The sequence below is a fragment of the Notolabrus celidotus genome, chromosome 4 (genome assembly GCF_009762535.1).
Source record: "Notolabrus celidotus isolate fNotCel1 chromosome 4, fNotCel1.pri, whole genome shotgun sequence".
NCBI classification, from domain to species: Eukaryota; Metazoa; Chordata; class Actinopteri; order Labriformes; family Labridae; genus Notolabrus; species Notolabrus celidotus.
In genome coordinates, this window is record NC_048275.1 from 13,549,367 (window position 1) to 13,563,808 (window position 14,442).

The 14,442-nt window shown below is 40.3% G+C and overlaps 1 protein-coding gene across 2 annotated transcripts in view; it reads right to left on the reverse strand.

Annotated features, from left to right (window-relative positions):
* lrmda (leucine rich melanocyte differentiation associated) overlaps positions 1–14,442 on the reverse strand; it is a 264,296-nt gene that overhangs the window by 84,908 nt on the left and 164,946 nt on the right. For both annotated transcript variants that reach the window (XM_034682535.1, XM_034682536.1), the window contains exon 3: positions 838–964. In XM_034682535.1, coding sequence (XP_034538426.1) covers positions 838–964 — 127 coding nt within the window. The remainder of the gene's footprint in view (positions 1–837; positions 965–14,442) is intronic.

Genomic DNA, 14,442 nt, shown 5'->3' on the forward strand with positions numbered 1-14,442 from the left:
AGGAGCCCCAGTTTTAATGTTGACTCTGGAAGTGTGTGTGTGTGTGTGTGTGTGCGTGAATGTGTGAGAGAGCGTGAGCATCGTTACCCAGTAGGATCTGCATAACCAGAGGAAAACAGGACACATTGCTAAACCTGTTCTGAAGCTTGGAGGGGAAGTTCACACATTTTTGACTGATCATAAACAGCCTCGCAGCATGTCTGTGTCTTGAATCTAGGGGTGGCTGTGCAGAGCTCTGCTTTTACTGTGTTTACTTTGGGCGGTGGAACACACAGCGCCGTTATAACCAATGAGCCAAATTGTGAGCATGTGCTAGCGCGTTTAGTGACAAATTAAATAACTGCTTTATTTTATTTCAGAGTGATAAAGCAGTAAAGTAAAGCATAATGCAAGTGCAGAAAATCTGATTGGAAGAACTTTCCCTATAATTTAAAGTAATTGATATTACAAGACCGCAAGTACACGACATCAATTCATGTCTCATGCTTGCAATGTATTTTTAATTCAACACCTTTTATTCTCTTTGAAAATAAAACCCCACATCTGTTATGTTGGCTCTAAAATGTGATTCCACTAGAGGTCTCTGTGGTTCAAAAACTAGTCCTGTGTGGAGCTCTGTGACACAAGTTCTTCTCGTTTCTTTTGCAGCACACACACCTTCCTGCCAAACCATGGCATTAATAACTGTTTCTTTTAGCAGCACAAAAACCTTGTATTGACTCATACATGTAAGCTCAGTTAACTGTTTATTCTGATACTAATGCTGGTAATCCATGTCAGCACAAAGGCAGTGAATCAAACTGAGGTAGATAGTGAGTGATTAGTTTGAAAGGATATTTGGTTCTTATTGAGTGTCAGGGTGTGGAGGTTGGGTAACCTGGGAAACCGGAGGTCATTTCCGAGAAGATTGTTGTCGACGACCAGCTCTTCCAGCTCAGTGAACATTTTGAGGCCTGCCAGTGACCTGCAATGACAAGGCAACAGGAAAAAAAAAGTGTTATGGCTCTAAATCTGGTCAGCCGTTATTGTGCAGAAATAAATATTTCAGCCCTGCCTCTTTTTAAACGCCGGGAGAGTATGGGTCCGGGCCTGTCAGGGAAGTGAATGACAAGAATTAGTGGTGCTGAGCTCCCCTGGCATGGTGAGGCATCCTTCAGCGGCTGGCAGGATGAGGGATGGGGGTCACTTGTGAGTAGCCAGGATTCAAAACAAAAGGCTTCAGAAATGCAGCGGGCAGGATGAATTTGTCAATGTCTTGTGCCTTGAGGCGCCCAGTTTCGCCTGACCCTAACCCTCCATTCCCAAGACAAATCACTCTGTCACAGTTCACCTTCACTCCCCAGACACAAATTTAACTTGTCATCCATCATTTTCACAGAGGAACCGGAATACACTCGCAATCACACATGGAATGGAGGGGAAACTTTTTTTTTGCAACAGTGGCACGATGGGGGTTTAGTGTCGGGTTTTTAACATCAAAGGACGCCTTTTTTGTTTTTGTTTTTAAGAGAGGAATTCTACATTTTTCCTGCTTCTTTTCCTGACGCATTGCAGGAGAGGTGAAGGGCCACCTCGACTCGTTCCCTCTCTGCCCCTCTCGCTCACACATTCACATTCACACAGGCATTAATGTGATGGAGGGTGGGGTTGGGAGTGATGTTAGGGACCTGCAAAGTTCACGCCATGCAAGGTGCATGAAGGCAATGTGTGTGTTGTGTCTAATCCTTCATACTGTCAACATGCCATGTTTAAGCATCCTGGGGGACTTCATTGACATCTAAATGTGCCAGAGCTCGACAAAGACAGTCCACTTTTCATAATCACGGCTAACGGAACAGATATTTTTAAACAAACACAACATTTCTGATGATCAGACTTGCCTAATTTTTCACTTGAGCCTTCATTTCTTTGATACTCTTAAAATAAAAGTACTGTACATGAAAACAAACTGGTAACCTTGACACCAGGTTATGTAAATATAAATTCCAGAGAACAGTGTCATATTACAGCATGACAAACTCAAGATACAGTGAGGTCTAAACAGCTGCAGTGTGAACTATTGCTCCTCCCTGGATCTGCCTAGCGTCAATGGCTGCCATGATACACAGCAGCTTAGAGCTATGTAAATATAACACCTTTATCATGACAATCTGCAAATGGATGGTGTGGAGCAGGAAGCTATGGGGGGGTGGGGTAGGATGTACAGTTACATTTGTAATGGAAAGTCAACATAATGTAAAGGAGGGAGAAAATATATTTAAATTGGTCATATACTGTAAAAATGCAAACTCTTGAATTATTTCAGACTTTGACTTTCCAAACACGACTTGATCTGTGTGGATCTTTCTATTCACTTTTACGTCAAAGTTTTGGTTCGTCACACAAGCTGTCATCACGCTCCAGCTGCTCTTACTTGTGCTTTCCTGATCAGCCTACTTGGGCTACACCTTGGCCTCTGATACAGCAACACATCCACAGTGTAGATGAACAGGCAGCAACTTTGAACCACGAGGCGAAATGTTGCAACATTATTCTGGGATGGAAAATTACAGATCAGTAATACATTGTTTACTAGCAAGTTAAAGGGAAACCAAGCCGCCTTGTTTCAAAAGACATCAACATTTTGCAAACACACACACACACACACACACACACACACACACACACACACGCACACACATACACACACCTGATCCCAACAACAACAACAGCTGACAGCAGCTAGCCTGTGTGCTGGCAAAGCTGCTGGTTGACAACCTCTTATCAGGTCTGATTAATGCACTGGCAAGATGGATGAACGGAGAGATGTGCCAGTTTTTATGAAATCCTGTTCTGTTTGCTTGTTTTTTCTTCTCCCACGGTGCCTCTTTTTTTATGACAGTAAACAGGCCCATTAGGGTAGTGGATTTCATCTATAGAGAACGCAGAAAAGAGCTGCATTTCAGGTATACTATTTGATTTCAGTCGTGTTTTTGTAGTTGCAGTTTGAACAACTTACTGTAGTTTGTTTTGGATAAAAATGGGCTTTAAAAAATCTTTGAAAAAGTACTGTTTTGCTCTGCTTTCTGAAAATTGAGATAAGTAGCAGTCTGGGAGCATTATTTTTTTTATTTAACCTTTATTTAACCAGATGAGTCCCATTGAGATCAAGATCTCATTTACAAGGGCGACCTGGCCAAGAGGTCAGCAGCTCACGTCAAAATAAATAGCACAACTCAACAACATGGAGCATATGTACAGACAGTATGTAGAAGCATTCAATAATTTAAAAGTGCAACTTATTTTCAAATAAAGTCCAATTTGTGATTACAAAACAGCATTTAAAAACACAGGCACTGTTCTGGGGTCTGTCTGTCATGAGCATGAGCTTAGCTGGGCTTTTTGTCCCAAACTAAGCATCACATTTATTATAAATACATATTTAAATTTTTTGTATCTGTAGTTTATTTGTTAGGTGCAGATACAACATACATTGACAAACTGAAAACAGCCATCTAATGCAAGTATTGTAGTGTTTCTAGCAGATGCTTCTTTGCAACATCCGTCCCTAGAAGACCTTTTGTGAGAATGAAACATTAAAACAGTGAGTTAGAAATTTAAAGGTAAACCGGGTGCAACATGAAGTACAGGTTTGTTGCAGAATTCACCAGGATTTGGCAGCTCTCTTAAAAGCGGGGAAGTTTGCAAAAAGTTTCAAGTGGTCAGGTCGGCATCCTTTCACTGAAAAAGCGCTCGACCAAACGCTCCAATGCAGCTCTGAACTGATAAGAAATGTTGTACTTAATCTGCGAGTATAATCTCTGTATTAATTTGTTCTATGGCATAATAGTGCACCACAGTAAATAAACATTACATTAGCCTTTCACGGAAGTTGCTAACTAACTATTGCCACCTGTAAGTGTGCATATGTTTGTGTGTGTATGTGTGTGTGTGTGCATGATGGGCTGCAGTCCTGTGGGTTATGTTATTAGCTGCTCGGTTAAAGGGAGCCTCGTGGCGCAGGAGGGAGCCTTATTAATTGTTGTTTTCATGTCACCACTGCTGCGTGCACTTGCTGATTTAATCAGTTAAATTCACAGCCAGGGGAGAGCCACTGAGTCCCATCCAGCATTAACTACAGTGCCGGGATTGAACTTCTAATACTCTCCAGCTTGCTCTGCTCCCTCTGCACATTTCCATGGCTGCTTTCATTACTTTTTATAAGCGTTCTTGTTTTCAATGTGCGGCTTGGAAAACTAACAAAGTTTAAGCAGTGCAGTAAAAGTACTTCACTTTAAAAAAGGAGAAAAAAAAACAGAGCAGCTTTTGCTTTTAACAAAACTAATGAGTATAATTGACTTACGTCCCAGTGCTATAGAGATTTGGAAAGCAGCAAACAAGGGGAAAACACAAATGAACACACACATTTATGTGAAGTCAACATGACATACATTTTTGTTCTAATATATGATAACTTTATTTGATAATATACATATGTGCCATTCTTTCAATTCAATTTTTGGTAAATTTAGAGTCATTATCAAAGATATACTGCCACTTTTGGTGCAATTTTGCTGGGTTTCATACATCTGATGGTGAGACTTATGCAGATAAAGAGCTAGTTACTGTTATTGATCCATATCAACACAAATGTGATTTTATTTTTTGGAATAATCCTTTTAGAAAATAAACAAACAAATCAATAAATAACTTAAAAAAATCTGTGAAACATATATTGATCTAACATCACCTAATAGTAGCCATTTAGAAACATACTATTTCTACCGAAACGTAAAATCCTTTCATTGTTAAACCTCTAACTAGCTAAGAGACAGAGGGGTGAGGGGTTTGGGGGGAGGGGGGCTGGTAGCTTTAACGAGGAGAGCCTATGAATCCTCTCCTTGTTAAGATAATTATGATCAGCCTCATTGTCAGAGCTAATACTTCACACGGCCCGTCTTTACGCTTTGATGACCACTTAGCCTGTGTAAGCTCGCCATCATACATCATACAGCCCTGTGTGCTTCAGTCCGTGTGTGCTTTAGAGCTTGCATAAGTAGCTCATGTATGAGCCGAATTTTAAATGAAGTGCCATGATCCTGTTCAAACTCACAGACTGCATACAGTAATATTTGGCCAGAACCAGACAATCATGCACGGGAGGCAGTGCAGGATGTGAGAAACACAGACAAGGACACAGGCGAGGAGACACTGACCCGGAGAGCAGAGCCTGCCAGATCAATACACTAATACTAATGCAGACATAGTGATTGATAAACCACTGCTGACAACAGAGGGAAGAAAACTCTCGACCATTATTGGCTGAAATGTCAGTCACTCCTGCCAATGGTGTGTGCTAGTGTCATGTCAGTTATCCTCAGGCAACACATGAGAAATGGAGGACGACAGACTCGGCTCTTTCACGTGTTACAGTCCTGCCTCACGTCTGCTGCTTTTGAAACTACATGAATCTTTGTTGGCAGTTTTTTAGAAACTCTGATACCGTTAGGGTCAAATGTGGACTTTGACAGAAAAATACTTTAAAACAACCTTTCAGTCTCCTTTATATCTTAAATAGTGAGATAGTGCTTGGACACTGCTGCAACAGGAGAAACTTCCTTGAGTCTTTTGTAACTAAAAAAGCAACACTAACTCACACATGCATGCACTTTGAAAGCCGTGGAGCCCTCACAGCTGCAGTCCACTGCTAACACGTCTGGTGTCCTCTCAAAGATCACAGAGGTTCAGGAAAGCAATGCACTGTTATTTTATGTGGAGGGCCAAAGCTGCAGAGTGACAGTCATTATGGCGTCATGCTCAAAAGGCAACAGATAAATGTTTGATGAATTGACCAATACTGAGGCCATGATGGCCTTCATATGCACATAATGGACTATTCAGTGCACAATTCAGATTGCCTGCGAGGATAAGGTTCTGTAATGAATGGGAAAAGGAACTGGGCCTGGAAACCCAGTATGTGGACTGGCTTTAATAAACTTAATAAGAAAGGTAAATGGAGCCATTCAGCCTGAAACAGTCAGGAAAGATTAGGATGTTTCTTACCACTCTGTATACTGAAAAGATCTCCTTTATCTTCGTAAATACTGAGGTAAATTATCAATGCTCCAAACTCTTAATGTCAGTCTCCCAATGAGGGTATCATTAATCAGTGATTTCCATTACAACTCAGTATATTAAATCAAGTGTAATGGCATATTAACAATCTGTCTTGTTTACTTAGGCTGCAAAATATGAAAATACAGTCTGAAGAAGAACATTTCTCTCACAAAATCTGATGAAAAATTGCTTCTTTTACTAAAATTGCTACTTAAACTATAAAATAAGATGAATAAAAAATGTTCAGATGAAACCAGAAGACCTGCCAGAACTATTTGTGTCATATTGTTACAAAGAGATGAAGGAGAACAATGCATATTATGACAACAGTTATTCAGTTTTCTGACAAAAAACTAACACTTTAAGATAAAATTATAGTTATTAATATACTTTGTTTCCATTAGTTTATACCATCTGCATTTCATCACTCTAAGCCTCTAAAAAAGCACACATAAATATCCTGAAATACCAAAATATAGCACTTTCAGGATTAGCTCTTGTTAAATAAGACGACATTATCAGTAAAGCAAATTAATGCCCTGCAACCCCTCAAGCCCCCCTCCACATCCTCCCTACCACCTCCACACAGTGCTGATGGGGTCTGTTCCAGCAGCACTCTCCCCTGCAGCTACACTTTATGGCCTAAACACGTCTCTGTACATGCATCTGTGATGGCGACGGTAAATTAGACTGTCATTATCCGTCTCTATCTCCCCCCACAGCTCTCCCTCCCTCACCCTCATGTATAGACAGTCCCTGCTCTGTGTGGCACTCCTCTCTCTGTGTTTCCAGGCCTCAGGTGGCAGTCATTTAAAGATCACACGTCCAGGACACACACAGCCCTCCCTGAATGCATGTCAATTCACACATGGGAAGGGGATTACACGTCTCCTCCTAGGCAGCTGCAAATTACTATTAATGGCGATGCAAATCATTAGAGTACATTTGGTGCCGCCAGCAAATCTCCTCTTTATGTGGGTTCACTCTTAATATGTTTTGAATATTGCGCTATACTCGCTCCTGACAAGCTATGTGTAAAAGCATCACTAGCTACAAAGCTGTCAATTGGAGGTGGCGTGTCAGATTGAACTTTACACGGGGTTTCATCATTTCCCAAAACAAAAATATCTTTTTAGAGAGCATAAACAAATCCGAGCAAGAACAAATCTGTGAAACATAATTAGCAAAGTTCTTTGTTCATGAAGAAGTTAAATATCGCCGCTCATTACTTCATGCTATATGAGGCTATTATGTGAGAAGTGCAAATTAAATTGTTGGAAATGTGTGCGCCATGGTGCGCCTGTCGAATGTTTAAAGCTAGTTTCGGTGTGTCTGAGTGATAATACTGCTGTGAATCCTGCAGTGTCTGAGTTATAGACTACCCCTGTGGATATTCCTGCTGAGTGTGTGAGGTTAATATTCTCTCAATGTCATTAGCACTGGCAGAAGGGCTGAGAGCACTGTGAATCAGGCAGGGACTGATCCTGTCAATTCACACACACACACACGATGAGCCAGGGCCAGACAAAATCAAAGCCAGCACTGTACTGAGGTCAGCATCACCTGGCCTCATGCTTCCCCTTGCATCTCCAATCCATGTCTGATTAATGACCCTGGATCAACCCTGACCAGGGGATAAGGACTTGACAGACATTCCTATCAGGTCTAGCCTCATAAGCCTTGTTTGACCCCGGTTTGGCCTGGGATGAAGTCTAAGCTTGAACAATGACCCGATTGACAGGAAAAAGAGAGTTGCCTCTTTCTCGGTGAAGAAAAAAAAGAGTCCAGAATTAGTTACCTGATACCAATACCAGAACAAGTTAAAGCTCCTGTGAGCGTTTTTTTGTTGGATACGAAATAGACTAAAATTAATCTTTTTTTAATGCCTCCATATGATGTAATAAAGAACACAAGACCATCAGCAACAACATTTATACATACTGTACTATATTGCAATAGTTATGTCTAAAACTGCTTGCACATAAAGGGGTGCCAGACAAAGGGAGGTACAGCGAATTGCAGAGACTACCTTTGTTGACATGTACAAAGGCAGAGCTGTTGAAAGTGACACATTTGAAAGACAGTGATATTCGGTCACCATACCTTCCACAGTGCAGTGTGTTAGGGGCATAAATATCCCACCTTCAAATAGCAGTTATAAGGGCCTATAGTAAAGAGGTATCATTGTTGTCCACAGGGGGCGCCAAAATTGATGCAAATCAAAAATTCCTCTCGAGACCATTGAAGGATCATATCAAAATTAAAACAGTGTCAGTCAACACCAGCAAAATTTAATCAATCCATGTGTTGTATAATTTGTCCTTTCACTCTGATGAGTCAGAGTAAATATCTGATGTTCAAACCTCTTGTTACATGTTTTTAGTTGATTATCAAATTGACTGAGATTAATACTAATGCCACTAAATGACCTAGAGAGCAAACCAGACCATCAGCAACAAGCCTGACAATGTGTAAATGGTAAATTTCAATGCTTTTTCCTGCTGCAACTAGATTGGTGTGAGATAAGGCAATTAACAGCAAACAGACCTGGTTAACACTTCTCGAGGACAAAGACTGACAGCTTTGTTAGAGTTGTTTAAAGACAGTGGGATAACATTTTTGTCAAAACAGGACCAACAATGAAGTAAGATGTTTCACCTCTGTCCACAGGGACACCAACATCAACGCAAACTGAATGTTCCTCACAGCAGCTTTAAATCTGAAGATTGGAATCAGTATCAGGAGAGAAAAAGAGGTATGTGAACAACTCTTCCTAGAAAGGTGGACATCTTTTTTAAAGTTTCAAAATCTGAGGTTTGTTTCATGGCCAGACAGAATGACAGCCACTTCCAATGATCAACTTTATATTGTCCACTTTGAAATACATCATCAGACAAGCCAAGCAGTACGCCGGTGATTCTGAGCTCCTTCACAGCCTCCACAACTCTTCCCTCCTCACATTGAGTCTGGTCTGTGCTCACAGTACGGCCATGCGTCTTGTGAATGTTTGTATTGAAAGATTAGTTGTCTATCCACATGACAAACAGCCTCCCCTCCTCAGTGAGCGCGAGCTGAAAATCAATTCCCTGATGGCATCTCAGACAGTGAGGACATCAATGCGGCACAAACAAGCACACACACAGGCTTCTCCTGCATGCTACACAGGCTCACACTTCTTTAAGTGTTTATAATACTGTAGAATTACAGTGACAGGGTCAATAAGCCTAGGCTGATTGCAATAAGCATGCTTCATATTAAACAGCAAGTTCTGCAGGATAAAACATGAATATACCAATTTTGTTTATACCTAAACACATACATTTATCCAAACTGTATTAAGTAAATTGAGATTTTTAGACATTACAAGTGAATTTTGCACACTTGATATTTTATAATGTTTAACAGATTTATTTGATTTTCTCATTTGTAAGTTTTCTTACACAATTGAGTATTTTGAGAGTAGTTATTTTATGCATGCGTTTTTATTTTTAGTGTTGGATGTTTTGTATTGGGACTGCTGTAAATGGTAAGATCCTTCTTTATCTGTTTATCTACCTATATCTTGCTACCTACCTTCCAACCTCTGTCTGTCTGTCTGTCTGTCTGTCTGTCTGTCTGTCTGTCTGTCTGTCTGTCTGTCTGTCTGTCTGTCTGTCTGTCTGTCTGTCTATCTATCTATCTATCTATCTATCTATCTATCTATCTATCTATCTATCTATCTATATCTATGCATCCATCCATCCATCCATCCATCCGTCCATCTATCTATCTATCTATCTATCTATCTATCTATCTATCTATCTATCTATCTATCTATCTATCTATCTATCTATCTATCTATCTATCTATCTATCTATCTATCTATCTATCTATCTATCTATCTATCTATCTATCTATCTATGCATCCATCCATCCATCCACCTACCTACCTACCTACCTACCTACCTACCTACCTACCTACCTACCTACCTACCTACCTACCTACCTACCTACCTACCTACCTACCTACCTACCTACCTACCTAACCACTTAGCTGACAGGATACCTTACTGGCTAGCAACCTAACCACTTAGCTGATAGGATACCTTACTTGCTAGCTACCTACATACCATGCTACCATGCTGGCTACCTACCTACTTTCTAACCTTCCTTCCTTCTTGTCCAGCTACTATATTTACCTATCTACCTACCTGCCAACCTTCCCACACATCTATTTCCCCACGTTGCTGCCAGCCCATGTTTGTATCGGCTGCATTCATATCTGCCTATATTCCTAACTGCATAGCTACTGAACTATCTACCTGCATTGCTAACTAGCGGCCTGCTTACCAACCTTGCTACTGACTTAACTTCCTACCAACTTACCGACTTACCTACCTACGTACATCATTACAACCCATTTATGGTGTGTATCAATTGTATTATGTCTATCTTAAATCAACCTATTTTTCTTCACCTTTCCTTATCCATGATTTCAACATAAATACCTTTTTTAGTGAAAGCTGTAATTTTATATTTATTTATGATATCTATCCCAAGTATCATGTTGCATTATTCTTATCCTGTCAATTGAACCACATGAAATGATTGCATCTATCTTAACCCATCTGTCTACTTATATTTTCTATAACAACCCATTGTCTCTCTTATATCAGATCTATCGTATCCTCTATCAATCGTATCTACCTATCTTTGCATCAAATATAACTATCTATTGTTATCAATCTTTCCTTTTTATTCATGGTATATTTCATACTGTATACACCTGCCCATCATATCACATCAATCTACCTATTTTCATATTGTATCTTTCTTTGTATCATAGTGTTAGAAGCCACTATTAACATGAAGATAAAACTACGGTACAGTAAATATAAGGTATAAGACAACAGAACATGTATCTTGAAATACACTCACATTCTTCTGCGTTACAATAAAGAGAACATTAAATAATAGCTGGTGGGATCTTTGAGGAAGAATCCCTCAGTGCCCTGTCTGCCTGCACACTCTGTCATTACAGTGTTCAGGCTCAGTGCTTGTCAACATTTCCCTGAGAGAGGGGGGGAGCCATCCCGCATTACGTTTGAGTGAGTTCAACTGTCAACTGCCAGCCATTTGTATGCCTCAGCATCCACCTAATAGCAAATAATCACTACCCCCGCGCTCTCTTCATGGCAAATGATCGATGTTGTCTTGAAGTCTGATGGATGACCCTGCCACAGTGATGTCCAGGCATGCATTAAAAACCACCTCTATGAAATGCCTGTCAGTGTGATGAGGCGGCACGCGCAGAATCACATGCGTGTGCACAAAGTGACGCTGAGGAATGCAAGCTCCCAGATGAAGAAGAAAAGTGAGGGAAGGCTACGGTTCAGTTCAACAATAAAAAACCCAAAGTTAATTTCTTAGCATTAGTGGAAAATTTTATAATATGACAGGACCTGTGGTGTGATTGGTAGACAGTATTAGCAGAAGTAGAATGCTCAAGAACCACCTGGGATGCTTCTTTTCCTCCTCTCCCCTCTCTCCAACACACAAACAGCTCCCTATTACCCTTCAGTGTTCAGATTAAAATGCACAGCACCACAATCTTTGATCTCCCACTTGCTGACACAAATCCTTTCAAGCCTCAACATTTTCCTGCAAAGGTAATTAGTGCTAATTAAAAAGTTTCGAAAGCAGTCTATGGCTGCTGCTGTTGATGCCGCCGCTGCTGGTGGTGCACAGGCAGATCACCCATCTAAACCCACCCCCCTCCCCCCTCCTCCCCAGGTGCTGCGGATGTGTGTGTCAGCTGTGTTCCTGCCTCTTCTCTGCATAGGATCCCATAACTAGACGACACCAGTGAGCCTGAGATGTTTGCAGAAGCAGGATGGAAGCCCAGTAAGGGGTCTAACTGCTGGTTCTGCCCCCACTGACAAACCTGTGCTCTGCAGGAGGACATGTAATGACACATGTAACAAATACAAATCCCACAAATGGAACAGGTGTAGTCTTTAATTGGGATATCCTAGCTTGGGGAGCTTGTAACAGTGGAGTAATTAACTTGATAAGGGATTCAATTTGCTGAAAATATCATTGCGGAGTAACATATCATTTAGCATAAGCTTGTGATTTGCATAATGACAACAAATGCAAACGTTCAGAACTCTAGTGGCATAATGGATAAACACATTTGCAGTTAAAGAACTTCCTGTTCAGCGTGTTTCTAATAATTTGAGATAAAGTCAATCAGTGCTATCATTCACTCACCGGCCTGCCTTATTGCTTTCATGAAGCAGTTATTATAATATAATTAGCTGCCTTTCTAGCATATTATTAAGCAGCTTGCTGAGTGTCAGGTACAGAGGCGTCTCAGAAAATGACACACACAGACGCAATGTCGTTCTACAATGTTCCGGAGAGATAATTACATAATCTCAGCATGGAGAGCAAGCAGAAAAGTGATAATTAGACAAGTAGTCCTGCCAATTAAAGTATCATGCCTTTTATTTTTTCCCTATGAGGAAGAGACTGCTGCACTTCAACGTACAACACAATGCTATTATATTTGTCAAGTTAAAATATCCCAAAGAAATCAACATAGCTGTAAGACTAACGATGACCTACTCTTATACTTAAAGCCAGAAGACTTTAAAGGCTCTCTAAAGCTAGTAAGGTTGGGGGAATTTAGTTTTCCAAGATGACAGTAAAAGCCATGAGTACGTTTGAGCTCTAACAAGCCTATTAATAGTCTTAATGATTGACACATAGGTGTGCCAACAAGACAAAGCAGAGAAAAAACAAAGTTATTGATTTGACCTTTGGGATAGTTCCTTCACTCATCGTTGTTGTTTTTGCCTTGTCTTACACCTCGGAGGGAGATAATAGAACATGTCACTGCACAAGGCATTTTGAAATTGAATGCCATCATTTTAATTTAAATGTTACATTCCTCGTGACATCTCTGTCGATGCATAATTGGCACTGGATGTACATATTTATCATTCAGCGTGAGACACTCAAAGCCACCGACAGATATGTTACTTTGATGGGATGACAGTCAGATGAGGAAGAAAAAAATAGAACAGCAAATCAACTGTCGCGCTGTCAGTTAAGCTTTTTGTCACAAACTTGCATATAAACATGCATGATTAGAAATAGCAAACGAGCTGTAGGCTGGAATCAGTGTCTATGCTCCAGAAGTGTCTAAATAGGCTTATTTGATCCAAGAAGGGGGAATAAAACTCAAAGTGCAGACAAAGAAGAAGATCACAGTCAGTGATGGACACTTATTGGAAGAACGCTCGTAACTATATGACAAACTTCAGTGTGAAAGTGCGGTTATTTATTGAACAATGGCCTAAGTTTAAGCTCTCTGAGAGTTACATAAAGCAGACCATTACTGACAGCCCGTGGGCCAAATCTGGTCCTTCATACAGCTTGTTCAATCATCTATAAAACATAATCAGTATGGGAAAAGTATTTAGAAAATATTTAAGACAGAGATATTACCTTTTATAAGAGATCTAACCTTTCACGCTTTTGATCCAGTCAAAGCCAGTGTCAGAACATTGTTTAGTTATTAGAAAATCATCATTTTAATGGCGGCAGTTAATCCCATTTATCCAGGTTGCTTATGCAAAGTGGATTTAGGTGTCAAACTGTATAATAAATATTTAATGCAACGTTGTGTAACCAAGTGGAAGCCTCTGTTGTTTAGAAATGAAGCCAATACAGAAGTGCAAGTTCTGAAAACTGCAGTTCCTCGAGTGCCCTCTTGAGGCTGGCTGCAAAAGCCAAAGAATCTGTGTTAGGTCCCATGTTAAAGCTCCTGTCAGGAGTTTTTGACTGGTTATGATTCAGACTGAAATTAACTGATACTTCTTTATCACCTACAAAAGCAAAAAAAAAGGTCATCAACGACTAGACTGACAATTTCATTAGCCTATAGCAATTCTTAATGCCTTTAACCACTGAGATGGGATAGGTGTTAGAAAATAAGATTTAATGCACATTGAAGAATCAGCCTTTTTTTTACATTTTTTTTTACAGCAAATATCACAGTGAGTAACACACTGCTCAGTTGAACAACAACTGGAGGAGATTTTTGTCAGAGCTACCTCCTACCCACAGAGATAGGAGGTATCACTTTGTCCAGAGAGGTCGTCGAAACTGACACAAATAGAAAGGAGCTTTAAAATGCCTAAATTCACAGCAGACATAAACAAATGTACAGCCTGGTACAAAGGGGACTTTTGGTAGCTCATTTAACTATCTGTACAAACTGCCTGGAGCAGGGATCTCGTAACGCACTGTAGCTGCATTTTTCCTTAATGCAAGGAGGCTAAAATCCTGCCTCAGCTC